The 26761-nt window shown below is 37.2% G+C and overlaps 2 protein-coding genes across 2 annotated transcripts; one reads left to right on the top strand and one right to left on the bottom strand.

Moving 5' to 3' along the window:
* Window positions 1-1744: 1744 nt before the first annotated feature.
* On the bottom strand, window positions 1745-2683 carry LOC118913993 (olfactory receptor 13D1). Its single transcript, XM_036888424.2, has one exon. The coding sequence runs from the start codon at window positions 2681-2683 to the stop codon at window positions 1745-1747; it is 939 nt and encodes a 312-aa protein (XP_036744319.2).
* Window positions 2684-19306: 16623 nt separating this feature from the next.
* On the top strand, window positions 19307-20269 carry LOC118914033 (olfactory receptor 13C7-like). Its single transcript, XM_036888508.1, has one exon. It carries the CDS (start codon window positions 19307-19309, stop codon window positions 20267-20269), a length of 963 nt encoding a protein of 320 aa, XP_036744403.1.
* Window positions 20270-26761: the final 6492 nt, after the last annotated feature.

The raw sequence follows: 26761 nt of genomic DNA, 5'->3' as shown, positions 1-26761 counted from the left end.
TTGTACTTGGGTGGTAGCAAAGGAAGTAGTGACTGTATGATGCCAGAACCTTCTGAGACAGGAAAGATTTGCAGAGAAGTAGTTTGGGGATAGAGGGAATCAAGAATTTGAAATGCCTGTTAGAACAGCACATCAGGGTGGATAAACACATATGGGTTGCTATCCCATAGATAAATGTATCATTTATTTTTCATTTTGTGTCAAAGTCTGAGTTGGATACATTCCAGGGATATGGTTCTGTTTAGCTGGTTTAGGTAGACAATGCCTGATTTATTACAATCATGGTTCTTGTGCAAAGTGGACAAAAGCAGATAGGCAACATCTTTTAAGGGAATTCTGTCTTAACCAGACTATTTCCTAGTGGTGTGTATTAATATGTAAAGAGTGATATGGCTAATTTCTGCCAAATGACAATATCTATTAAATGATTAAAAGTATTTTACAATAAACCAAATTTAGTGATCCAAAATGTCAATATATTGACTAAAGTACAGAGAAGAATGATAAAGAAGCCCAGAATATCAGATTAGAGAAAATTATGAGAACAGAAAATTGGGGACATGTAAATGCTCCTCAGAAATCACTGAAGAGATCACTGGAATGTTTGAAGTTATGTAGAAAAGAGGCTACATTAATGCAATTTAGTTATTAAAGGGAAAAACTGAAGACTAGAGAAATTGGAACCACTTTGATAAAATATCTTATGTATATTTTTGACTTCAAAAATATGAGTAGGTGGAGGGGGATGTAAAGCAAGGGGCTGTATTAAGTAGGAATAATATGACGTTGTTAAGTAGTGAAATCTAACTAAAATTTGTTTTGCAAAAAAATACTAATTTAAATCATGTAGATAAAATGTAGAAAGGTAAGTCTGATCTTAGTCAAATCCGGCTTCAGTAGTTAAAATAACATTATCATGCATATTCTCTATTTCCGCTGTACTTTCCTTCTCAATTAGACTCTCCCTCATACTGGCAGAGATGACCAGCAGGAGCTCAGGGTTTCCATTCTGTCAGTTAAGGGATCATTGCAGAAAGAGTCCCTGTGTCAGCACTGCTGGGGTTGAATCTAATTAGCCTGAAACAGGTCATTTGCTGCACTATACCAATCACTATGACTAGAGGAATAAACAGTTTAAAAGTTACTATTTATTTATTTACTTATTTATTTAGAAGGCTTGTTTCTGTGCTTACCCCTGTATGTAGAAGATTAGTCAGTCCCACGCTGTATAACATGGACTGATTGTGGGGGATGATTCATGCCTCAAAAGACAAATATACATCCTTTTGCTAAATACTGTGTAGATCTGCAGATAGCTTATACGTATTGTGCAGGGATGATGCATTAGGAAAACAAAAGATACCACTTCTAAAGGACTGAGAAAGGAGACAAGGAAGAGCGAAGGAAGGAGGACAAAGGAAATGTATGGAGGACAGAGGAGAGGGGAAAACAGAAGAGAGAAGAGGGGAAGTGAGAAAATAGACAGGAGGAGAGACTGATTCAGCTTGATGAGCAGCATCATGACCTTCATGGGAACAGTTGGGAGAGCTGCTTAGGGCAGAAAGCCCAGCAGATAAAGCACTATTTAAAATATGTACTAAGCATTTTATTCTGAAAAGAATGAGAGTCCCATATTTGGCTTTGTGAACATAAAAGCTGTCCTGACAGTAGTTTTACAATATTATCTTTGAACACAAAAGACATGTATTCCCCCATTGAGGATTATCATATGCCTCAGGGTCTTTCATGTTTTCAGTAAATTCAGGTGTCTGCTCAGGACTTTCTTCACAGCTTCTTTCACCTCCTTATTTCTCAGGCTGTAGATGATGGGGTTTAACATTGGGGTTACCACTCCATAAGACAGTGCAATAATCTCATCAGAGGTGTTTGTGTCCTTTGACTTGGGCTTCATGTACATGAAAAGGGCTGAACCATAAAATAAGATAACCACAGTTAGATGGGATGAACAGGTAGAAAAGGCTTTTTTTCTCCCCTCAGTGGAACTAATTCTCAGGATGGAAGAGATTATGAATATGTAGGAAATGAAAATTAACAGCACGGGAATCACCAGTAAAACAATACTTGCCACTGTCATGATAAGCACATTGATGGAGATATCTGAACATGTGAGTTTAAGAAGGGCCAGAATCTCACAGGTAAGACTGTCAATATTGTTATTTCCACAAAAAGGCAACATCATTGTCAGGACTGTTTGCACTAAGGAGTTCAGACAGCCTATGGTCCAAGACCATGCAGCCATGTGCACATACAGCACCCTGTTCATGATGATGGGGTACCTCAGTGGGTTGCAGATGGCCACATACCGATCATAGGCCATCACAGCCAGGAGGACGCACTCAGTGGAGCCCAAACCAAGAGAGGCAACCATCTGCAGAGCACAGCCAGTGAAGGAGATGGATTTTCTGTCAGATACAAATATAACAAGCACTGGAGGAATGGATGATGATGTGTAACAGATGTCCAAGAATGAGAGGTTTCCGAGAAAGAAGTACATGGGGGTGTGGAGGCGAGAATCCAGTATGCTGATGATAATGAGGAGACTGTTTCCCAGGAGGATTATCAGGTACATGATGAGGCAGAGCACAAACAGAAAATGCTGGAGCTCTGGGTATTGGGAGAGTCCCACCAAAAAGAATTCAGTCACCACTGAGTAATTCCCCATCTCTATGTCCATGTCATCTTCAGGGTTTAGGAAAGGACAAAACTCTGGAGAATTTGTATTTATAATTTAGGTTTTCAACACACCTTTACTTCCAATTCTTGGAACACCCCTAGGGATCAGAAAGGGTAGGGATATGATACTAATTTTATTGATGATGTAAGTGAGGCTTTGAGAATCTAAGGACTACACGCAACCTAATCAAGGCTTCTAATGCTCCCAGATTTCTGCTGGGAAGTGCCAATCAAGATTTAGGACAGATTACTTTCAAATGTGGTTATATAGATATGTCATTATTAGGGAAATTTTTAATTAAGGCTGTTTTTTGAAGATGCTGGTCTCTGTTGAAATGATTATATAGATCTAGCACCGTATCATTTGACCTGGATATAACTTTGGTAAGTTGCTAAGTTTTTCTGAGTCTCAGATAGCTCATAGTAAATTGTGAAGAAGCATTATTTATTTGTCAAGTTGTCATTAGGATTAAATTAGTACAAAATCTGTTAGGTACCTACAACAACAGATGGCTCCAACATGGGATACATATGATATATAACTGTATTTACTTTCTGTAATATTTTAATATTAAATGTATACCTATATATTCATATAAAAGATGAAGGAAGATGGCTCTCTTCTTCAAAAAGATTCCAGGTGAGGGAGGCCGTTTTTCAGAATTTAGGAAAATAACATCACCAAAAACACTGAATCAACCTGATATGTAGGCCTGTCTGAACCTCTTCAGTTGTTACCTTTCCTTCTATTTTATGCTATTTCTCCCCTAATGATGGTGTTAAGGGAGGTTTTGTTTTCCTGAGATCTTCATTAGTAACCCCACAAAAATTTCTAATAGAAAAATATAAGCAGTTTAAAACAATGTGCTTGCTATAGAACAAAACTTCAAGAAAAGTCCTTGAGTTCCTCCTCCTAGTACATTGTAAGCTATATATTCCTCTACTATGGAAATGCTGGAGGCACTGTTCATGCTGCAAATCCTCTGCCGTGATCATGCTGAGATTCTTTTTCCTCATAATACTACACTCCCTTTTGTGCATTTTTATGTTATTTTCCTAAGCTAGAAGGGTCCCTCAGAATATTACCATTTTGGGAAAACTTCCTCATGTCTTGTCGTGCGAGGCTTCTGTGCACTGTCACAACACTCTATAGTTACATTTCTCATGGAGTTGTTCCTTCCTTCATATATTTAATTCAAACTATGCCATATATACGGTGGTAGGCAGTAGGGATCCCATTGTGAGAACTGTTTTCAGAATAGATGATAGATGCCGAATGCTTATGAGAGTTATTTTATACTTCCAAGAAACAATTTCTGTGCTGTATAACATGTTTCAATATGAAAAAAAATTATGGAACATTTTACAAAAACATTTTATCAAACTAAAGTTGCCTGTTATCCCAAATTATCAAGGATAGAATACTGTGGATCAATATTACTTATGTGTATATATACATATGCAAAAATAATAAATAACATATCTATACTGTGTACTAAAGTAATATAATTTATTTCAGGAATTCATGATATTCCAAATGAATATATGAACATCTGTCCATATAATATACTAAATGCATAGGCAATAAAACAGAACAAAACACATGTCATCCATCAAGATGACAAAAAAAATTTGAAAAAAACAATACTCACTTTTGGTAAAATCTCTTAGTCATATAGATAGAGAAGATACAAAATTAATAAAGGTCATCTTTCAAATCCTTGGGCCACATGATTTGAAATGCTGAAACTCTGGAGTGTATACCTAAAAGTAGTCAAAGATTGGTGTTAGCACTATTATTATTATTTAACATTTTCCCCTGATTGGTCCAACCAATTGAATAGAATAAGAGAAATAATATGACATTGCATGTCCTTTCATGTTTCAAGATCAGTAATGATTTAAAGAGTTACAGAAGTTTTTTCCTCTGCATTGCTGGAATTCTAGTTTGTGTTGGTTGCAGGTCTTGCTACACATGTAAGAAGACATGCACTCATATGTTACACAGCCAATGAAAATTGTAATCTTGAAGAAGAGTAAGGGAAAGGAAAATGCCCTTTCTATACTATTATGTCAAAATAGGAAGTTTCATAACACTATTAACGATCACAGTTTGTATTTTGTGGCTGAAAAAGTCATAGAAAATGTTAACTAGCTTTCTCTGGAATGTGGGATTTGGGGCCTTATCAATCAATATTATTAATTTTATCTCATTATCTAAATTTTCTTTAAAGAATGTGTATTTTATGACTGTAAATAAAGAATATTAAACATTTTTATTTTCAATTAAACTAGCAGGATTTGTAGAATTTTGTCCCTGTTTTTCATTAAAACCCAAGAAAAGGGTAAGAATAGTTAATGGAAAGGAAATTAGATGTTTATGTTGATTTATTACATTGAATGACTTAATGCCATTTATTGTTTCAATGTCAAGCAGTCACTTCCTTAATATATCCGTCCTGAGTGGATACACTGACATAGTCCCAATTTTTGGAAAAGGATTCAAGAGTCCATCATTTCGAATGTCCCAGGTGGGCAGGGTAGACAGGACAGCATAAGGCACCCAACTGTATCACAGTGAAGGGTAAGTCAGAGAAGCTACCCATTGTGAGTTGTGTGGGAGATTATCAGTGACTACTGTTACCTTCTTTATTTCTGCCAAAAAGAGGTAAAGGTGCAGTTTCTTGGCTTTCTCTTTTGTTTGTGTTTTTTTCACCTCTTTCCAAAAGATCAGTCATTAGACTGATGCTGGTCTTTGGACACCACCTACAGAAGGGAAGAAAACTCTGCTGGAGGACTTGGATCGTGAAGTATTCACTCTTCTCCCCTTGTTTAGCAATAGAAGAGAGTAGTGGTTTCTTTGTAAAGCGCATGTACTCACCAGGCTCCCTGATTTTTCACAAGGAACTGCTTGAAACAGGCTGTCTCACTCTCCCAGAAGGAAATCAAATGCACTTAGTACTGCATCCTTTCTCCTGCTTCAGTTAGTTTCCTTTCCTGTTTGTAAACATGCTCTTCATGGTATTGACATCCCTTGTTCTATATCTGCAGTGCTTGTCCAATTAAGTGAGCCTTCTGAACCCCGAAGTTGCTAATGATTAACAATAATGCTCTAGTGAGAGTAAGGTCTCTTCTCATTTTCTTACATGGTTTAGAGAATTATTCTGGATTTTCTCATTCACATTTCTGGGTGGGAACCAAGAACACTTCTTTGCTGCTGGGAGCTTCAATGAGCTAGGATCGCTGCTGGGATTGATTCACCCAGCTCATCTTCATGCTGTGACCATCTCGGCAGCTATGCTAAACCATAGCCCTGTGTCCCTGGAAGCCTGAAGTGCCCCAGTTCTCACACTCCTTTCTCCTGTTAACTGCTGATAATAAGAAGCTCTATGTCCTATTGGAAAGGTGTTGGCTTGGAGGACCTAAGCTTCAATCTTGGCTCCTTGGTGTACTGGCTGTATGAACCTTGAGCAAATCACTTAATAGTTCCCATCATGATGTGTCATTTAACATAGGGTAACAATACTTATTTCTATGATTGTTTTGAGGATTAATATAACATGTCTAAAAGTTTCTGGCATTGACTGGGTGCCCAATGCATGTAGTTTAATCTGAACCCCTAGGCTAGTATTCTTTCATTTTCCATGATAAGGGAAAGTGACTTATGATGTTCACATATATCTATGGTATATTCTTCACCCAATAATTCCTTAATTTTTTCACCATCTTATTAAAAGTAAAATAAATTATTCATATTTCCCAGTACCCATTCACCTTTTCCTATTTGGAAATACCTCTTATCTACTTTGTCCTAATGTTCCAATCAAAATCTTCAGTATAGGATCCTTATCTCCATTACAAAAGACAGCATGACCAATTGGGACCTCAGTTTTTAAAAAAACAGAACTCTTTCTTTTTCATCAGTGTTTCACTAACTTTCTGTGACCGTTTGCTGCTCCTTAGTGATTTGACTTCTTAGCTTTCTTTCCAGAACTACATCATGCTGTAAAGCCCACAGTCAAATGTCCCACAATCACAAACACCTATTAATGTTGTGAGGGAGAGGGAAAAAATACAACTTTCTGCCCAATTGTGTTATAAATTTGCATGCAACAGTACATTAATGTGTCACATAAGTATTTTTCTACCTCAGAGTCCTAAATATTTCCAGAGATCCCACCGGTGTTTTTGGTAGCCAATTAAATCCACCTTTGTTTTCTTCTAAGACACTCTGTAATCCCAGAAGTGATTTAAAGTTGAATCTTTTAATAATTTAGATGGTAGTAACCTTTAGATACATTAGGGATGATGTGTCAAAGACCTGATTATACCTAACTTTTTAAACAGTAATTTTTCTTCCTCCTCTGAATTATTACTTCCTGGTTATACAGATGATACATACTCAGTATAGAAATTGTAGGAAGTTCAGGAAGATCCTAAAGAATTAAAGCCATTCATAACTGTAGAATAAGTATTAATATTTAGATATATATGTATTCATAAAGTATATTTACATGCCTGAGAGCATACTGCATTTCTTATTACCTACTTTTTATACTTAACAATATTGATGTATTTTCCCATTTTTTAAGGCAGTTTTAATGAATTTTATAATATCTTTAAATGGCAAATAGGAAAAGCATATAAATGGAACTGAAACAGTTTGTCTTGGATTCTCAGCAAGGTATCAGTTTTTGGGGGTTTTTTGAAGGTAATGACAGGTTTGGAGGACTGGAATTAGAGATTCCTTTGATTTTTATTCCCTGTCGGTAAAAGCCAATTCCCACTGTCAGAAGGTATAGTGCCCTTTAGATAACAGAAAATGAGTGTGATGTCCTATTTTCTTTTTGGAGTAAAGCAGATATAAAGGTGTAATAACCAAAGCTGTAGATGTACAGCCTCAGGGAATGTCCACTGCACTCCTGCCTTTGCTTCTCAGCTGTCCCCTCTATCTCCACTTACCCTCTATTGTCTTCCTGGCCCCTGACCTGGCTGTGCACCTCCAGGTCTTAGTGTTTTAACTCCAGCCACACTTACATTCCTCCAGCACTCCAAAATTGTGTAGGCTGTAGTTAGAAAAACACAATTCTCTTCACATTTTTAGATCCAAATATATTCTAGGCCCTTTGCTACATTTTGATGCCTAATATGTTCATTCATTCAGTGTTGTAGGGATACACAAAGGTGAAAAAGACTACCTCTTGATGGGTAGACCAGCCAGGTTCCAGATAGCCCCTTGGAGTACACTTGTTTCTGTGACTGTTTTTGGAAAGGAATTTGCTACAGGTGGAACTTGACATTTTGTTTTAACAGGCAGTATTTTGCAGGACTCAAATTTCAAAACTTGTCTTCTCTGAGGTGAGCAGCAGTTGAAATCTCTGTTCAGGTCATCTTAGTTTTAGCTCTGCCTATGTGTAGTTTTAGGGATCAGCCAGTATTTGGGCAGAATTTATACAGAAATTTGGAGCTCCCAAGCTGGCTGTCTCTTTTCTGTGGTTTTCTCTTCCACATTTTTAGTTGCTGTGATCTTTCGAACTCTGTTCTCTGCTTCTTCAAGTCACTAAGATTGAAGTTTCCAATATGTATTTTAGTCACCCCATAGTGGTGACTTTGTCCTTCCCTTAAAACCAGTAAAAAGGAAACTCACCCTGTGCCATTCCTTCTTACAAATGTTGGTTGACCCCGATCATTTTCTGGATGCTTCTGGCCACTTTAGGAAGTTTTTTTCATTTGTTTTGTTTTATTGTACTAAGAGTATTTAACATGAGATTTAACCCATCAAATTTTTGACTGTACAATAAGTACTATTATCTATAGCACAGTGTTGTATGGCCTATCTCTTCACCTTCTATAACTTAGATATGCAAAACTGTACCTGTTGATTAACAATTCCTCATTTCCTCCTTCCTGAGCCCCTGACAAGCACCACCATTCTGCTTTTTGCTTCTACGAGTTGGACTATCTTAGATTTATCATATAAGTAGAATAATGGAATATTTGTTCTTTTATGACAAGCTTATTTCACTTAGCATTAGGTCCTTAAGGTTTATCCATGTTGTTTTATGTGGCAAGATTTCCTTCTTTTAGAGGCTGAATAATATTCCATTGTATGTATATACCATCTTTTCTTTAATCATTCTTTGGTGGGCATTTAGGTTGTTCCCTCACCTAGGCAACTGTGAATAATGCTACAGGAACAATGGTTTGGAAATATCTCTCTGAAATGCTGATTTCAGAAAGTTAAGAAAAATATTTTGTCTACAGTTTATGATTGTTATCTATAGGAGAGTTCATCCAAATGTTACCATTACTGGAACATTTTGTTTCATATTTTTTTTTGGTATCATTAATGTACAATTACATGAACAACATTATGGTTACTAGACTCCTCCTATATCAAGTCCCCACCACATACCCCATTACAGTAACTGTCCATCAGTGTAGTAAGATGCTATAGAACCACTACTTGTCTTCTCTGTGTTATAATGCCTTCCCCATTTCCCTGCACCCCTACATTATGTGTGCTAATCATAATGCCCCTTTTACCCCCTTATACTTCCCTTCCCACCCATCCTCCCCACTCTCTTTCCCTTTGGGAACTGTTAGTCCATTCTTGGGTCCTAAGAGTCTGCTGCTGTTTTGTTCCTTTAGTTTTTGCTTTGTGTGTATGTACCACATCTTCTTTATCCATTCATCTACTGATGGACACTTAGGTTGCTTCCAATTCCTGGCTATTGTAAATAGTGCTGCGATAAACATAGGGGTGCATCTGTCTTTTTCAAACTGGAGTGCTGCATTCTTAGGGTAAATTCCTAGGAGTGGAATTCCTGGGTCAAATGGTAAGTCTATTTTGAGCATTTTGAGGAACCTCCATACTGCTTTCCACAATACTTGAACTAATTTACATTCCCATCAGCAGTGTAGGAGGGTTCCCCTTTCTCCACAACCTCGCCAGCATTTGTTGTTGTTTGTCTTTTGGATGGTAGCCATCCTTACTGGTGTGAGGTGATATCTCACTGTGGTTTTAATTTGCATTTCTCTGATAATTAGCGATGTGGAGCATCTTTTCATGTGTCTGTTGGCCATCTGAATTTCTTCTTTGGAGAAGTGTCTGTTCAGCTACTCTGACCATTTTTTAACTGGCTTATTTGCTTTTTGTTTGTTGAGGTGCGTGAGCTCTTTATATATTTTGGATGTCAACCCTTTATCAGATCTGTTATTTATGAATATATTCTCCCATACTGTATGGTACCTTTTTGTTCTATTGATGGTGTCCTTTGCTGTACAGAAGCTTTTCAGCTTGATATAGTCCCACTTGTTCATTTTTGCTTTTGTTTCTCTTGCCCTGGAGATATGTTCATGAAGAAGGTGCTCATGTTTATGTCCAAGAGATTTTTGCCTATATTTTTTTCTAAGAGTTTTATGGTTTCATGACTTACATTCAGGTCTTTGATCCATTTTGAGTTTACTTTTGTGTACAAGGTTAGACAATAATCCAGTTTCATTCTCTTACATGTAGCTGTCCAGTTTTGCCAACACCAGCTGTTGAAGAGGCTGTCATTTCCCATTGTATATCCATGGCTCCTTTATCATATATTAATTGACCATATATGCTTGTGTTTATATCTCGGCTCTCTAGTCTGTTCCATTGGTCTATGGGTCTGTTCTTGTGCCAGTACCAAATTTTCTTGATTACTGTGGCTTTGTAGTAGAGCTTGAAGTCAGGGAGCGTAATTCGCCCTACTTTATTCTTCCTTCTCAGGATTGCTTTGGCTATCGGAGTCTTTTCTGGTTCCATATGAAGTTTAAAACTATTTTCTCTAGTTCATTGAAGAATGCTTTTGGTATTTTGATAGGGGTGGCATTGAATCTGTAGATTGCTTTAGTCAGGATGGCCATTTTGACAATATTAATTCTTCCTATCCATGAGCATGGGATATGTTTCCATTTATTGGTATCTTCTTTAATTTCTCTCATGAATTTCTTGTAGTTTTCAGAGTATAAGTCTTTGACTTCTTTGGTTAGGTTTATTCCTAGGTGTTTTATTCTTTTTGATGCAATTGTGAATGGAACTGTTTTTCTGATTTCTCTTTCTGCTAGTTCACTAAATGTATGATAAAATTGTGTATAGGAATGCCACAGATTTCTGTGTATTAATTTTGTATCCTGAAACTTTACTTAATTCAGATATTAGATAAGTAGTTTTGGAATAGATTCTTTGGGGTTTTTTATGTACAATATCATGTCATCTGCAAACAGTGCCAGTTTAATTTCTTCTTTATCAACCTAGATGCCTTTTATTCTTTGTGTTGTCTGATTGCCATGGCTAGGTACTCCAGAACTATGTTGAATAAAAGTGGGGAGGGTGGGCATCCTTGACTTGTTCCCTACCTTAAAGGAAAAGCTTTTAGCTTCCCGCTGTTAAGTATGATGTTGGCTGTGTGTTTGTCATATATGGCCTTTATTATGTTGAGGTACTTGTTCTCTATACCCACTTTGTTGAGAGTTTTTATCATGAATGGATGTTGAATTTTGTCGAATGCTTTTTCTGCATCTATGGAAATGATCACGTGTTTTTTGTCCTTTTTGATTATATGGTTGATGATACCAAAGGTTCAAGGCAGCTTTTTTACTGTCTAACAGTCTGACCTAACTCCCTTATTATGCTATTAAAAACACAATCTGAAGATTCTGTTTTTTTCCCCCTTCTTTTTCTTCCTTCTCCACCCTTTATATGTTAGGTGACATATTCTGTACTCTTTGTGTATCCTTTGACTGGCTTTGTGGGTAGTTGATTTAATTTTGCATTTACTAAGTAATTAATTGGTCTGCTTCCTTTACTGTGGTTTTATTTTCTCTGGTGACAGCTATTTCATCTTAGGAGCACTTCCATCTAGAGTAGTCCCTTTAAAATACACTGTAGAGATGGTTTGTGGGAGGTAAATTCCCTCAACTTTTGCTTATCTGGAAATTGTTTAATCCCTCCTTCAAATTTAAATGATCATCTTGCTGTGTAGAGTATTCCTGACTCGAGGCCCTTCTGTTTCATTGCAGTGAATATATCATGCCTCTCTCTTCTGGCATGTAACATTTCTGCTGAGAATTCTGATCATAGCCTGTTGAGTTTTCCTTTGTAAATGATTTTTTCTCTGTCTCCGGCTGCTTTTAATACTCTGTCCTTGTCCTTGATCTTTGCCATTTTAATTATTATATGTCTTGGTGTTCGCTTGTGTTGGGAGATCTGTGCACTTCCATGGCCTGAGAGACTATTTCCTTCCCCAGACTGGGGAAGTTTTCAGCAATTATTTCCTCAGATACTTTCTATGACTTTTTCTCTCTCTTCTTCTTTAGGTACCCCTATAATGCAAATATTGTTCCGTTTGGTTTGGTCACACAGTTCTCTTACTATTCTTTCATTCCTAGAGATCCTTTTTTCTCTCTCTGCCTCAGCTTCTTTGTATTCCTGTTCTCTAATTTCTATTCCATTTACCTTCTCCTCTACCTCATCTAATCTGCTTTTAAATCCATCCATTGTATGTTTCATTTCCGCTACTGTATTTTTCAAGGTGTCTATCTCCCTCTTGAATTTATCCATTAGCTCTTGAATATTTTTCTGTAGCTCCATTAGCATGATTATGACTTTTATTTTGAATTTTTTTTCAGGAAGATTGTTGATTTCAGTTTCATTGAGCCCACTTTCTGTTATGTGAGGGATTTTGGTTTGAAAAAACAAGTTTCTTCTGCCTTTTCATAATCCTATTGGCTAATGAGAAATTCTAGTTTTGTGTACGTAGCTCCCTCTAGTTCCCAGAAGCTCTTTGGAACTGCCCAGCACCTGGGCACGTGGAGTGATGGTAGTGGTCACAGCTGAGTGGTGCTGGTGCCTGCTGTGAAAACAGAGCCATTTCCTGCTTCCTGGCCGCAGTGCCTATCTCCGCTGTCAGGGCCAGTGAGCTGTGTGCTGGGAGCAGCCTCTGTGTTAAAGCCCTAAGCTGCCATAGTTTGGGCTCCCCTTTGGCTGGCCTGGAGCAATTGCAGGTGCCACAGTTCATCTGTGCTGGTGTCTGCCTGGAGTTCAAAGCCCTGGCCCCTGTGCCTGCCTCTGCTGTCAGGGCCAGTGAGTGGCAAGCAGGGAGAAACCTTGCATTAAGGCCCTAAGCTGCCATAGGTGGGGCTGCCATCTGGCTGGCCTGGAGCAATGGCAGGGGTCACAGTCGAGCAGTGCTATTTCCTCTCCGGAGGGCAGAGCCGTTTCCTGCTTCCCGGCTGTAGTACCTGCCTGCACTGTCAGGGCCAGATAGCCATGCACACAAGGAGCAGCCTCTGCGTTAAACTGCTGTAGTTGCTTTAGGTGCGGCTGCCCTCCTGTTAGCCTGGCACATTGGCGGGGGCTGCAGGTTTGCACTCAGGTGCCAGAAATGAGGAAAGAGTGGCAGGCTGTTTATCGCGGTGGGAGGCCTTGGGGCTGTGTTGCCAGCCAGAGGGATGGAGTGCCTGAAGCTCCTGAAAGTTCCCAACTTGCTGGGCTGAGTGTGCCAGGACGACTTTGTCCACACGGTCCCTCTCATGAGCACCAAGCTTTGTGTAATCCTTGTCCCTTTAGCAACCCTCTCACTGTTGGGAAGTCTTTCAAAGTGCCCACCTTTCTTTTGTCCCATAGCAGGTTGTGGGGAACGTTTTCTCTATAAGCTGCTGGAATCTGTCTCTGACTTTGCTTTACAACCCCTCTGATCTCCTGAACACCACGCAGTATGGGTTTATGCTCCTGGAGTAGATTTCTCGGGCTGGGTATTTAGCAGTCTTGGGCTTCTACTCCCTCCCCGCTCTCTTTCTCTTCCTCCTGCCAATGAGCTGGGGTAGGGGGAGTGCTCAGTTCTTGCCAGGTCGCAGCCTTGTTACTTTACCCTTTTCCATGATGTAGATTTTCCATTCTTTTTTCCCAAATGTAGACTGAATGGTACAATATTACGTCTGGTCACTCTTTTAGGAATAGTTGTATTTGCTGTATTTTCATATTATATGTGGTTTTGGGAGGAGATTTCTGCCTCACTTCTCATCTTTCCCCCCTGCCCCTACTGTTTGATTTTTGAATGCTAAACCACTTTTACATTTCTAGAATTAATTCCACTTAATTGTAATCTATTATTCTTTTATATAACACTTCATTCAGCGTTATAATTATTCTTAGTATCTTTTCAAATTGTGTTCATGGCAGGTAAGTTTTTAATTTTACTTTTAAAACATGTCCTTATAATGGATATAGAAGATGTGGTACATATACATAACAGAATATTATTCAGTAATAAAAAGAAAACAAATCCTACCAGTTGCAACAACATGTTGGAGCTCTAGGGCTTTATGCTCAGTGAAATAAGCCAGGTGGAGAAAGCAAGTACCCAAATGATTTCCCTCATTTGTAGAGTATAACAACAAAGTAATATTGAAGGAACAAAACAGCAGCAGACTCACAGAACCCAAGAAGGGACTAGCGGTCACCAATGGGAAGGAGTTGGCAAGGATGAGTGCGAAGGGAGGGAGAAGGCGATTAAGGGGCACTATAATTCTCAATCACAATATAGGTAGGTCATGGGGAAGGTGGTACAGCAGGGAGAATACAAGTAATGACTCTATAGCATCTTATGAGGCTGATAGACAGTGACTGCAATGAGGGGTGGGGGTGGTGAGGACTTGATAAAATGGGTGAATGTTGAAACCACAAGGTTGTCCATGTGAAACCTTCATAAGATTGTATATCAATGATACTTTAATTTTAAAAAGTCCTTATAGATTTTGGTATCAAGTTTACATTTACCATGTAAAATGAATTGGAAAAATTTTCTACTGTTTTTGTCTGAGAATAAATTGTCAAATTGAATATATTTCTTCCTTAAAGGATTGCAGTAATTCACTATGAAGTCATTTGGGCTGGAGTATGTTTTAGGGAAAATTATGAGAATGGATTCACTTTTTAAATAGATATAGGGATTTCTGATTACAGACAAGGTAGAATAGACACTTCTTCTGATTCTGTTAAATACACTTCAAAATCTGTACATTATACATACATATACACACACACACACACACACACACACACATAAGAAGACCAGCTAGGGACTTTGGGACCTAAGGACCCATAAGGCAGTAAATTTCCTGGGTTTTCGTTTTACCTTCTATATATTGCAAGACTACATCTTGGAAAATCCAGTGGGAACAAGCAAAAGAATCACCAAGAAAATCTTACTCTTTCTAGACAAAGGGCCAGGAAAGGAGTGGCTTAGCAAGACAGAAAACATTATGGCAATAATTGTCCTATTCCAGCCAAACATGACAGACAAATACTGCAGCCCTCCCCCCTTACTTTAGCAAATATCAAATGGGGAGCCTAGATTTCCACCCTCTTCACCCTCTTCCAACTGTGCCCTTTTCCTCCAGGCAGGATTTCAGGGGAGGGTTAGTGAGAAGTCAGGGCTTTCATCATAGACCAGTGGTAATAAATCCTTCCACCCTCATGGCGTCGTTAAGGCCATGTGAGAAGTCCATACTTTTGCCCCATCTGCCATGACTGAGACAGTGACTCTTTTCCCTAAAGGAATGGTTTTAGAGGAAACCCGCTAAAATATAAGATTTAGATAAGATCCAGATTCTCATAGTATCCCAAATACATAGGATATGAATGAATATCATTGCTCATACACAGAATCGGTATCTCAATTTGAATGTAAAAGACAATCCCCAGATGTAGCAACAACGTGAGCACATGTTGCAATTATTTGACAAGAAATTTAAAGCAGCCATTATAAATACTTCAGGAATTAATGATGCACACTTTGGACACATGAAAAAATAGAGTTCCTAAGAAGAGAAATAGATAGTATTTCTGTATCTGGAAAGATATAGAAACTATAAATGAGAATCAAATGGAAATATCAGAACTGAAAAATAAAGTAATGGAAATAAAAAATTCAATGGCTAGGCTTAACAGCTGATAGAGGGGCATTGTGCTGACTTTCAACATATTGGTTTGACTTTCTGTTCTCTTGATACTTTGAGGTAGAATCTAAGAACATTTTCTAATAAATACATTTTGTGCTATAAATTTTCTCCTAATCACTGACTTTAGCTGGATTCCATAAGTTTTTGTGAGCATCTTCATTATTATTCTGTTCAAATGTTTTATTTTTGTTGTGATTTTTTTCCCTCGTGTTGTGTTATTAGGAGTGCATTATGTAAGTTCCTAACATTTGGGTTTTTTACATCATATTTTCTTTAAACATTTTTTTTCTCTCTTAATTCTACATGGTCAAAGAACATTCAGTGAATGACTTAAATTGTTTGAAAGTATTTGAAACTTATTTTAGGACTCATCATACGGTCATAGTATTCATTCTGCTTTATAACCCATTTACTGAGTTACTTCTTTCAATTGTTTTATTTTATACCTAGTGTTACCATATAATCCTTTTTTATAACTGCTTATTCCTGCTTTATGCCAGTACTCTTCCTTATCTCTTTAAGGATTTTGTTTTTTTCATTCAAAATTTTTGCTCTCTGTTCAGTGAATTTTTTTTACGTGATCTTAGCTTGCTAATTTTATTGTTTTTTATAATGGTTGTGTTCACCATTTATCACATTTTTCTTCTCTGTGCAATTAATTTTCCCCTGATATACCTTGGTCAGAAGTGTGTACCTGATGAAGAAGAGGCAAAAGTTCAGGCCGTAACTTGTGCTATTTGTTAGGTGAGTTGAAAGTTTGAACTCCCTGAGGTTGTGAGCCCATTGTATTACACTTGGGGCATGTGAAAACGTGTATCCTTACCTGAAAACCCTGATTCTTAGGGTACTTTTTTTCACCTGCTTCTGAATGCTGTTCTTTTCTAAGTCCTTTTCTTCACTCATTAAAAATATTGCAGCTTTTGTTTTGAGATAAAGCAGGAGGGAATTCTCTAGGCAGGTTGCTCTGTGTGCCCTTGTAGTGATTTCTTCATTCTTCACCTCTTCTTAGCTCTGAGTGGCCAGGTTAAGAAATAAAAATAGGTGATGTCTAGTTAAATTTAAATTATTTCTAATTGTCTTTGCATGTGTACACTGGGATAAGAGAAAAATTTTGCACAGGAAGTACTTGTACTGAAAATTACTTGTTTATTTGAAATAAATTATAACTATACTATATATCTCTTTAATTATATTTCTATAATTACTTGGTTCTACTGAGCATTTCTTTGTTTTGCATAATTTGCCTGTAAAACTCCTTGCAGTTACAGTCTGTCTCCCATTTTTTTTGTAATATAACTTTCACTGTCGTCACATCAAAACTACTTAATTCCCTTTTCTACTGAACATTCATTAATGAGAAACATGCTCATCATTTCATTATATGCCCATATACTGAAAAAGTACTTGCATAGTTAACAGCTTTGAGAAGTGCTCTTTGGTTTGTTGAAGCATATAATACTATTTTTCATGGCATACGTTGCTTTCTCATTGCTCAGAATTATGATGCATCTTTTGGTCAATGACTTTTTAAAAATGCTGTCCACTGTCAAAAAAGAGTACTGTTGTCAAATTTTCTTACCTTCTTTTTAACAATACATGTGATGATTTAACTTGTTTCCATGCTGGAAGAATATTTCATGACATCCATATAAAATGATTGAATTCCCTGGGTTGATACTGATTTTAAAAGATAGTCATGGTTAAGTGTCATAATAATTCCCCTGTTATGTCAGAACTTTCTGTTCATAAATAAAGTGTGGTTTGCTCTCATCATGGAAATAGTTGATATAGTCTGCTTCATGTTATGTCATGTCAATGTGAGCATGACTGAAGGACAGATTGGATAAGTTTGGGGTATTGTGAATATATTTGAACAGATGGCATGAGTGAGAAAAATTAAAATGACTGCATATGATTGTGATTGTTCAGAAAGGCCAGTGAAACCAGAATGAAGATTATGGGCTCTGAGATTCCAGATTTCAGAGGTTAAAATAAGCGTGGTCAGCAGATAATTTATTAAGAACAAAGTATCATTTTAACATGTATCACACATTACTGCTACATCTCTCCATCAGATAGTTCTAATTTCCACATCTTGACCGTTTTACCTGGGTAGCATTTCTAAATTTGCTCTTCCCAGAGGGTGTAAAGTCAGAAGAATTATTCATTGTGTGAGTTACATTTTAATTAAATTGTATTAGCAACTTTGTTTTAATTGTTTCTAAGGGACTTGATCCCAAAAGTACCAGAAAATTTCTGAATCTATCCAATCCACATTGTGAACTTTAAATTGCTTTTGGGATCAGAAACATCCTCAAAACAGCAGAGACTTTAAATTGCTCTGGTGCTCCAGTGGCTGGTCCTTTAAAGAATCATCTGCTTATGAAAGGACTGTAAAGAGCCCTAACTTTTATTTTACTGGAAGTCAGTTCTGTTTGGCACTCATTATTGTTATTGCTGTTGTCTGACAGTAGCAATGGCAGCTACTTGCTGTTAATGAGAACTGAGAAGTAGATATTTTTTTTAAGTTATTTTGCTGAGCTTATTGAGATGGAATTTATGAGATTAACAATTTCATAAATATGTTAAGACGTCTTCTGTTTCTGGTGTTTTAATATAGAAATCCTTTGTATTCCACTGAAGTGGGGATACAAATAATTATAACATATTGGGAATGCTTAAGAATATATTTTGAGAGATCTACCCCTCTTTATTATGGCTATTCTGAATATGCAATGAGAGGAAGACAGGAGAGCAGCTGTTAGAGCAAAAGAAGCTGATTTCTGAGCAGAGAGAAGATATGTATCTTTTTTCATACCTGGAAATAAGAGTAAATCCCCATCCCTTAAATTTCATAGTTTATACATTTATTTATGGTTCGTAGACCAAGACATTTACACTGGGGTTCTTCTGAGATCAACTTCCTATTCCTTATGTGTATCAGGCAGGACTGTAGAGTTACCTAGATGTCCCAATTTGTGCTGAAAAAGACAAAGAAGAATAATTTATTTAAAAATGATTTCTTTTATATATACTTCAAATAACTATTATTAATATTCTTAGAATAATACAGATATATATATTTTCCTAGGTTAGAAGAAGCCAAATAGTATTTTTCTGAAAGTTGTGTCTTCTAGCCACACAACTATTCTGAAACTGAGGTTAAATTACCACTGAAGCAGGGCTTATCTAAACCATTTTGTTTAGTAACTCAAAAACAGTGATATTTGTTAAGGTTAGTTGTGTTCTGGATCATTTGGTCAAAATGGTATGGTAAAATTGCATTCAAAATAATTCCAAATTAATAATATAAGTGAGATACATAATTCTAACTCAGTTGCATGCGCTCTGAATTTCTTTACAGAAGAGGACACCTTTTTTTTGTGTGTGGAAGGGTGTTTAAAGCCTCCTTCATGTGATCTAAAAGCCTAACTAATCTTAGTTTAGAGGATTATACATATTCTTATGCTATCTGTGTATTCAATTCAATTATAGGTTCCTATTATTTATAAAGGAAGCCACTTAAAAAGAAGCAAAAACTCTTAGAAGCATGCTGTAACAGATTACATGCACTCCAGCTGCTGCAGAATTCCTTTTGGTAAAAGAAAATAGTAACATGGGAAAGACCAACAAGTCTTCTGTGACAGAATTTGTCCTTCTTGGGCTTTCTGGCCACCCAGAGCTTGAGACCATTTACTTTGTGCTGGTCTTATGTATGTACGTGGTCATCCTGCTGGGAAATGGAGTCATTATCATTGTAAGTGTCGTTGATTCTCACCTGCACACTCCCATGTACTTCTTCCTCAGTAACTTATCATTCTTAGATATTTGCTACACCAGTTCTTCTATTCCCCTGTTTCTTAGCAGCTTCTTAACATCAAAGAAAACCATTTCCTTCTCTGGATGTGGAATGCAAATGTTTCTCTCCTTTGCTATGGGAGCCACAGAATGTGTCCTTCTAAGCATGATGGCATTTGACCGCTTTGTAGCCATCTGTAACCCTCTGAGATACCCTATCATTATGAGCAAGACTTCATATGTACCCATGGCTGCTGGGTCCTGGATTGCAGGGGGTGTCAATTCTGTATTGCAAACCTCTCTTGCAATGCGGCTTCCTTTCTGTGGGGATAATGTTATTAATCATTTTACTTGTGAAATCTTGGCTGTCTTAAAACTGGCCTGTGCTGATATCTCCATAAATGTTATTAGCATGGTTGTTGCAAATATGATTTTTCTTGTGGTTCCTGTACTTTTCATTTTTGTTTCTTATGTTTTCATTCTCTGCACCATCCTGAGGATTCCTTCTGCAGAGGGAAGGCACAAAGCCTTCTCCACCTGCTCTGCCCACCTAACAGTGGTGATTATATTCTATGGAACCATCCTCTTCATGTACGCAAAACCCAAGGCTAAAGACTCCTCTGATGCAGACAAAGTACAAGTCACAGACAAAATCATCTCTCTCTTCTATGGAGTTGTGACACCTATGCTCAATCCCCTTATCTATAGTTTGAGGAATAAGGATGTGAAGGCAGCTGTGAAGAATACACTGTGTAGGAAATGCTTCTCGAATGGAATGTGAATGCTACCTTTTTTTCTTTTATTCCTTTACTCTGAATGCAGGAGTAGTTCTCACCCAGAGGTTCAAAAATCTATAAAGTTTGGTGATACCATTAATTTCTGAATTTTTCATTTTTCTGTCCCTGCTATTTAACTGTGAGAGACATCTAGGAGAAAAGTGACAGAAATTTATGGGTAAAATCTTGGCTATTGTAAATACTGCTGCGATAAACATAGGGGTGCATATGTCTTTTTGAATCAGGGATCTTGTTTTCTTCACGTAAATTCCTAGGAGTAGAATTCCTGGGTCAAATGGTATTTCTGTTTTTAGTTTTTTGAGAAACCTCCGTATTGCTTTCCACAATGGTTGAACTAATTTACATTCCCACCGACAGTGTAGGAGGGTTCCCCTTTCTCTTCATCCTTGCCAGCATTTGTTGTTGCTTGTCTTTTTGATGTTGGGCATCCTAACAGATGTGAGGTAATATCTCATTGTGGTTTTAATTTGCATTTCCCTGATGATTAGTGATGTGGAGCATCTTTTCATGTGCTTGTTAGCCATCTGAATTTCTTCTTTGGAGAAGTGTCTGTTCAGAACCTCTGCCCATTTTTTAATTGGGTTATTTGCTTTTTGGGTGTTGAGGCATGTGAGTTCTTTATATATTTTGGATGTTAACCCCTTATCGGATATGTCGTTTACAAATATATTCTCCCATGCTATAGGATGCCTTTTTGTTTTGCTGATGGTGTCCTTTGCTGTACAGAAGCTTTTTAGTTTGATGTACTCCCATTTGTTCATTTTTTATTTTATTTCACTCGCCCAAGGAGATGTGTTCAGGAAAAAGTTGCTCATGTTTATATTCAAGAGATATTTACCTATGTTTTCTTCTAAGAATTTTATAATTTCATGACTTAGATTCAGGTCTTTGATCCTTTCGAGTTTACTTTTGTGTACAGAGTTAAACAGTAATCCTGTTTCATTCTCTTACATGTAGCTGTCCAGTTTTCCCAAGTTGTTGAAGAGTCTGTCATTTCCCCATTGTATATCCACGGCTCCTTTATCATATATTAATTGGCCATATATGTGTGGGTTAATATCTGTGCTGTCTATTCTATTCCAGTGACCTATGAGTCTGTTGTTGTTTCAGTACCAAATTATCTTCGTGCTGCTATCAAATTGTCTTGATTACTGTGGCTTTGCAGTAGAGCTTGATGTTGGGGAGCATAATCCCCCCAGCCTTATTCTTCCTTCTCAGAATTGCTTTGGCTATTCAGGGTCTTTTGTAGTTGCATGTGAAATGTAGAACTATTTGTTCTAGTTTCTTGAAGAATGCTATTGGTGTTTTGATATGGATTGCATTGAATATGTAGATTGCTTTAGGCAGGATGGCCATTTGACAACATTAATTCTTCCTATCCATGATACTGGGATCCATTTATTAGTGTCTTTAATATCTCTTATGAGTGTCTTGTAGTTTTCAGGATATAGGTCTTTCACTTCCTTGGTTAGGTTTATTCCTAGGTATTTTATTCTTTTTGATACAATTGTAAACAGAATTGTTTTCCTGATTTCTCTTTCTGCTTGTTCATCGTTATATAGGAATGCAGCAAATTTCTGTGTGTTAATTTTGTATCTTCCAACTTTGCTGAATGCAATTAGATCTAGTAGTTTTGGAGTGGATTCTTTACAGTGTTTTATGTACAATATCATGTTATCTGCAAAGAGTGACAGTTTGACTTCTTCCTTACCAATCTGGATGCCTTTTATTTCTTTGTGTTGTCTAATTGCTATGGCTAGGACCTCCAGTACTATGTTGAATAAAAGAGGGGAGGTGGGCACTCTTGTCTTGCTCCTGATCTTAAAGGAAAAGCTTTCAGCTTTTTGTGGTTAAGTATGATGTTGGCTGTGGGTTTGTCATATATGGCCTTTATTATGTTGAGGTACTTGCCCTCTATACTCATTTTTTTAAAGGGCTTTTATGATGAAGGGGTGTTGAATTTTCTCGAATTGTTTTTCAGCATCTAAGGAGATGATCATGTGGTTTTTTTCTTTCTTTTTGTTGATGTGGTGGATGATGTTGATGGATTTTTGACTATTGTACCATCCTTGCGTTTCTGGAATAAATCCTACTTTATGATGATGGATGATCTTTTTGATGCAGTTTTGAATTTGGTTTGCTAACATTTTGTTGAAAATTTTTATATCTATGTTCATCTGAGATGATATTGGTCTGTAATTTTCTTTTTTGGTGGTGTCTTTGCCAGGTTTTGGTATTAGAGTGATGCTGTCCTCATAGAATGAGTTAGAGAAAACTCTTCTATTTTTTAGAGAACTTTAAGGAGAATGAGTATTAGGTTTTCTGTAAATGATAAAATTCTGCAGTGAAGCCATCTGGTCCAGGAATTTGGTGTTAGATATTTTTTGATTACCAGTTCAATTTCATTGCTGGTAATTGGTCAGTTCAGATTTTTTGTTTCTTCATGGGTCATTCCTGTCAAGTTGTATTTTTCTAGAAAGTTTTCCATTTCTCTTAGGTTATCCAATTTGTTAGCATATAATTTTTCATAATATTCTCTCATAATTCTTTGTATTTCTGTGGTTTCTGTAGTGATTTTTCCTTTCTCATTTCTGATTCTGTTTATGTGTGTAGACTCTCTTTTTTTCTTGATAAGTCTGGCTAGGGGTTTATCTATTTTGTTTATTTTCTCAAAGAACCAGCTCTTGCTTTCATTGATTCTTTCTATTGTTTGATTCTTCTTGATTTTATTTATTTCTGCTCTAATCTTTATTATGTCCCTCCTTCTACTGACTTTGGGCCTCATTTGTTCTTCTTCTTCTAGTTTCATTAATTGTGAGTTTAGACTGCTTATATGGGATTGTTCTTCTTCCCTAAGGTAGGCCTGTACTGCAATATACTTTCCTCTTAGCATGGCCTTGGCTGTGTCCCTCAGATATTTTGGTGTTGAATTATTGTTGTCATTTGTCTCCATATATTGCTTGATCTCTGTTTTTATTTGGTCATTGATCCATTGGTTATTTAGGAGTATGTTGTGAAACCTCCATGTGTTTGTGGGATTTTTCAGTTTCTTTGCGTAATTTATTTCTCGTTTCTTACCTTTGTGGTCTAAGAAATTGATTGGTACAATTTCAACGTTTCTGAATTTACTGAGGCTCTTTTTGTGGCCTCAGTATAAGTAGTATAATCTATTCTTGAAAATGTTCCATGTGCTCTTAAGAAGAATATGTATCCTGCTGCTTTTGGGTGTCGAGTTCTGTAGATGTCCATTAAGTCCATGTGTCTTATATGTTGTTCAGTGCCTCTGTCTCCCTACTTACTTTTTGTCTAGTTGATCAGTCTTTCAGAGTTAGTGGAGTGTTGATGTCTCCTAGAATGAATGTATTACATTCTATTTCCCCTTTTGATTCTTTTAGTATTTGTTCCACAAATGTAGATGCTCCTGTGTCAGTGCATAGATATTTATAATTTTTTATAATGGTGATATGTTCTTGTTCGATTGACCCCTTAATCATTGTGTAATGTCCTTCTTTGTCTCTTGTGACTTTCTTTGTTTTGAAGTCTATTTTGTCTGATACAAGTACTGCAACTCCTGCTTTTTTCCCCAATTAGTTGCATGAAATATCTTTTTCCATCCCTTCACTTTTAGTCTGTGTATGTCTTTGGATTTAAAGTGAATCTCCTGTAGGCAGCATATGGATAGTTCTTGTTTTTTTATACATTCAGTGACTCTATGTCTTTTGATTGGGGCATTCAGTCCATTTACATTTAGGGTGATTATTGATATGTACTTATTGCCATTTCAGGCTTTAGATTCATGGTTACCAAAGGTTCCAGGTTGCTTTTCTTACTATCTAAGAGTCTAACTTAACTCACTGAGTATGCTGTTACAAACACAATGTAAAGGTTCTTTTCTATTTCTCCTCCTTTTTCTTCCTCCTTCATTCTTTATATATTAGGTATCAAATTCTGTACTTTTTATCTATCCCTTGATTGACTTAGGGGATAGTTAATTTAATTTTGCATTTGCTTCATAATTAGCTGGTCTACTTTCTTTACTGTGGTTTTATTACCTCTGGTGACAACTATTAAACCTTAGAAACACTTACATCTATAGCAGTCCCTCCAAAATACAGTGTAGAGATGGTTTGTGGGAGGTAAATTCTCTCAGCTTTTGCTTATCTGGAAATTGTTTAATACCTCCTTCAAATTTAAATGATAATCTTGCTGGATAAAGTATTCTTGGTTCAAGGCCCTTCTGCTTCATTGCATTGAATACATCATGCCACTCCCTTCTGGCCTGTAAGGCTTCTGCTGAGAAATCTGATGATAGCCTGATGGGTTTTCCTTTGTATGTGATCTTATTTCTCTCTCTGGCTGCTTTTAATAGTCTGTCCTTATCCTTGATCTTTGCCATTTTAATTACTATGTCTTGGTGTTATCTTCCTTGGGTCCCTTGTGTTGGGAGATCTGTGCACCTCCATGGCCTGAGAGGCTATCTCCTTCCCCAGTTGAAGTTTTCAGCAATTACTTCTTCAAAGACACTTTCTATCCTTTTTTCTCTCTTTTTCTCATACCCTTATAATGTGAATATTGTTCGATTTTGATTGGTCACACAGTTCTCTCAATATTCTTTCATTCCTTTTTTCTCTCTGTGTCTCAGCTTCTTTGTATTCCTCTTCTCTAACTTCTGTTTCATTTATCATCTCATCCACCATATCTAATCTGCTTTTAATACCCTCCATTGTGCTCTTCAGTGATTGGATTTCTGACTGGAATTCATTCCTGAGTTCTTGAATATTTTTCTGTAATTCCATGAGCATGTTAATGATTTTATTTTGAAATCCCTTTCAGGAAGATTCATGAGATCGATTTCATTTTGAATCTTACTTGTATTGTATTCATAATTTTGCTTTGAACCAGGTTCCTTTGGCGTTTCATATTTGTATATGGTGCCCTCTAGTGCCCAGAAGCTCTACTCTCTGGAGGTACTCAGCACCTGAAGCAGTGTCGGGGGTCACAGGACAGTGGTATTGGTGCCTGGAGGTAGGAAAGAGCTGTTTCCTGCTTCCCAGCTGCTATGCCTACCTCCACTGCCACCAGTATCTCAGTCTCTCTAGGCATTCTGTCTTAACTTACCAACCTCCTAATCATGAGAGTACATGAAAGCACCATGAAAGATAGGTTTCTGCTCCCAGAATAGATCCTTGGAATTAGGTATTCAGCAGTCCCCCACCTCCACTCCCTCCCCGCTTGATTTCTTTTCCTCTCTCCAGTGAGCTGGGGTGAGGGAAGGGCTTGTGTCCCACATGGCCATGGCTTTGGTACTTTACCCTGTTCTGTGAGGTTTATTCTTTTCCCCAAGTGTATGCAGTTTGGTGCAGCCCTCTTTCATGTTGCTCTTTCAGGATTAGTTGTATTAATTATATTTCATATTATATGCAGTTTTAGGAGGAAGCCTCTATCTCACCTCTCACACCACCATCTTTAATCCAAAGCCCTAGTTGACTTTCTTAGGAGAGAACAATGTACCATTCAGATGGACATAGAATCCCTGAAGGGTGACTGTGAGTCTTTAGAGGCTTCTGGTTGTGGCTGATCATCTTGTTCCAGACCACTATGTCAGCTTCATTGCTTGTCATTTCTGCCTGTTCTTCACTATCATCACTGTTGATGCAGTTCTTTGTCCTTTTTGTTTCATCTCATGCATGGAATTACCTTCCCTTCATTTACTGAACTATCGCCATCTCTGGGCTATATTTTTAGTTATTTATTATTAGTTTACTAATGGAGATATGAGTGAGATATAAGAGAATGACAATGCAGAAAATGAATAAAGAGAACCATAATTATACATTGGCTTTCATGAAGATTCCTCATTACCCAACTCTCCCCCTTAGTTTCCAGTTTCTTGTTAATGTTAATAGGGTTCACTGTGTCTCAGATTCTAATTTTTATCTTAATTTATTAGCACCCTGAGTCTGAGATAAGTGAGTGTGATATATATCTGTCCAGAGACTGTTTCCCCAGCCTGACTCCATGAACTTCAGTCTGGTCTTTGGAAATGATCAGGTGCAGACCAAAGCTTAGTATCTGCTGTTAGCGAGGGTATAAAAAGCAGTTTTTGGGTGCTGGTAACAAAGTAAATACCTATTTGTTTTTGTGTGTGAAACATTTTGCAGGCACTGGAACATAATGGTTTTAATGAAAACAGTGTTGCAGTGGTGACTATATGCTGTATTTTCCCAGAAGGAGTGTAGTTAACAGTTCTGATGTAATTAGTAACAGTTCTTCCTTTCACAGTCAAAAGTGTACTGTTAGATAATCTAATACATGGTCATCCTAAATAGTAGGGCCTATTAGTAGCAACAGGAGTGACATTTTCCAGGGGACTAACAGGAATAGCAGATCATAACATTATGATGGCAGTGTCTGAAGAGGGACAGATTAGGTACAAAATATGAGGCACATACGAGGTACTCTTCAAATTAAGTGAA

Source organism: Manis pentadactyla, chromosome 3, assembly GCF_030020395.1.
Source record: "Manis pentadactyla isolate mManPen7 chromosome 3, mManPen7.hap1, whole genome shotgun sequence".
NCBI classification, from domain to species: domain Eukaryota; kingdom Metazoa; phylum Chordata; class Mammalia; order Pholidota; family Manidae; genus Manis; species Manis pentadactyla.
Note: the sequence above shows the minus strand (reverse complement) of the source record. Positions and strands in the feature narration are given on the sequence as shown.

Bases quoted from the DNA above. Each gene is read 5' to 3' on its own strand.
- LOC118913993 (XM_036888424.2), bottom strand. From the start codon at position 2,683: ATGGGGAATTACTCAGTGGTGACTGAATTCTTTTTGGTGGGACTCTCC.
- LOC118914033 (XM_036888508.1), top strand. From the start codon at position 19,307: ATGGGAAAGACCAACAAGTCTTCTGTGACAGAATTTGTCCTTCTTGGG.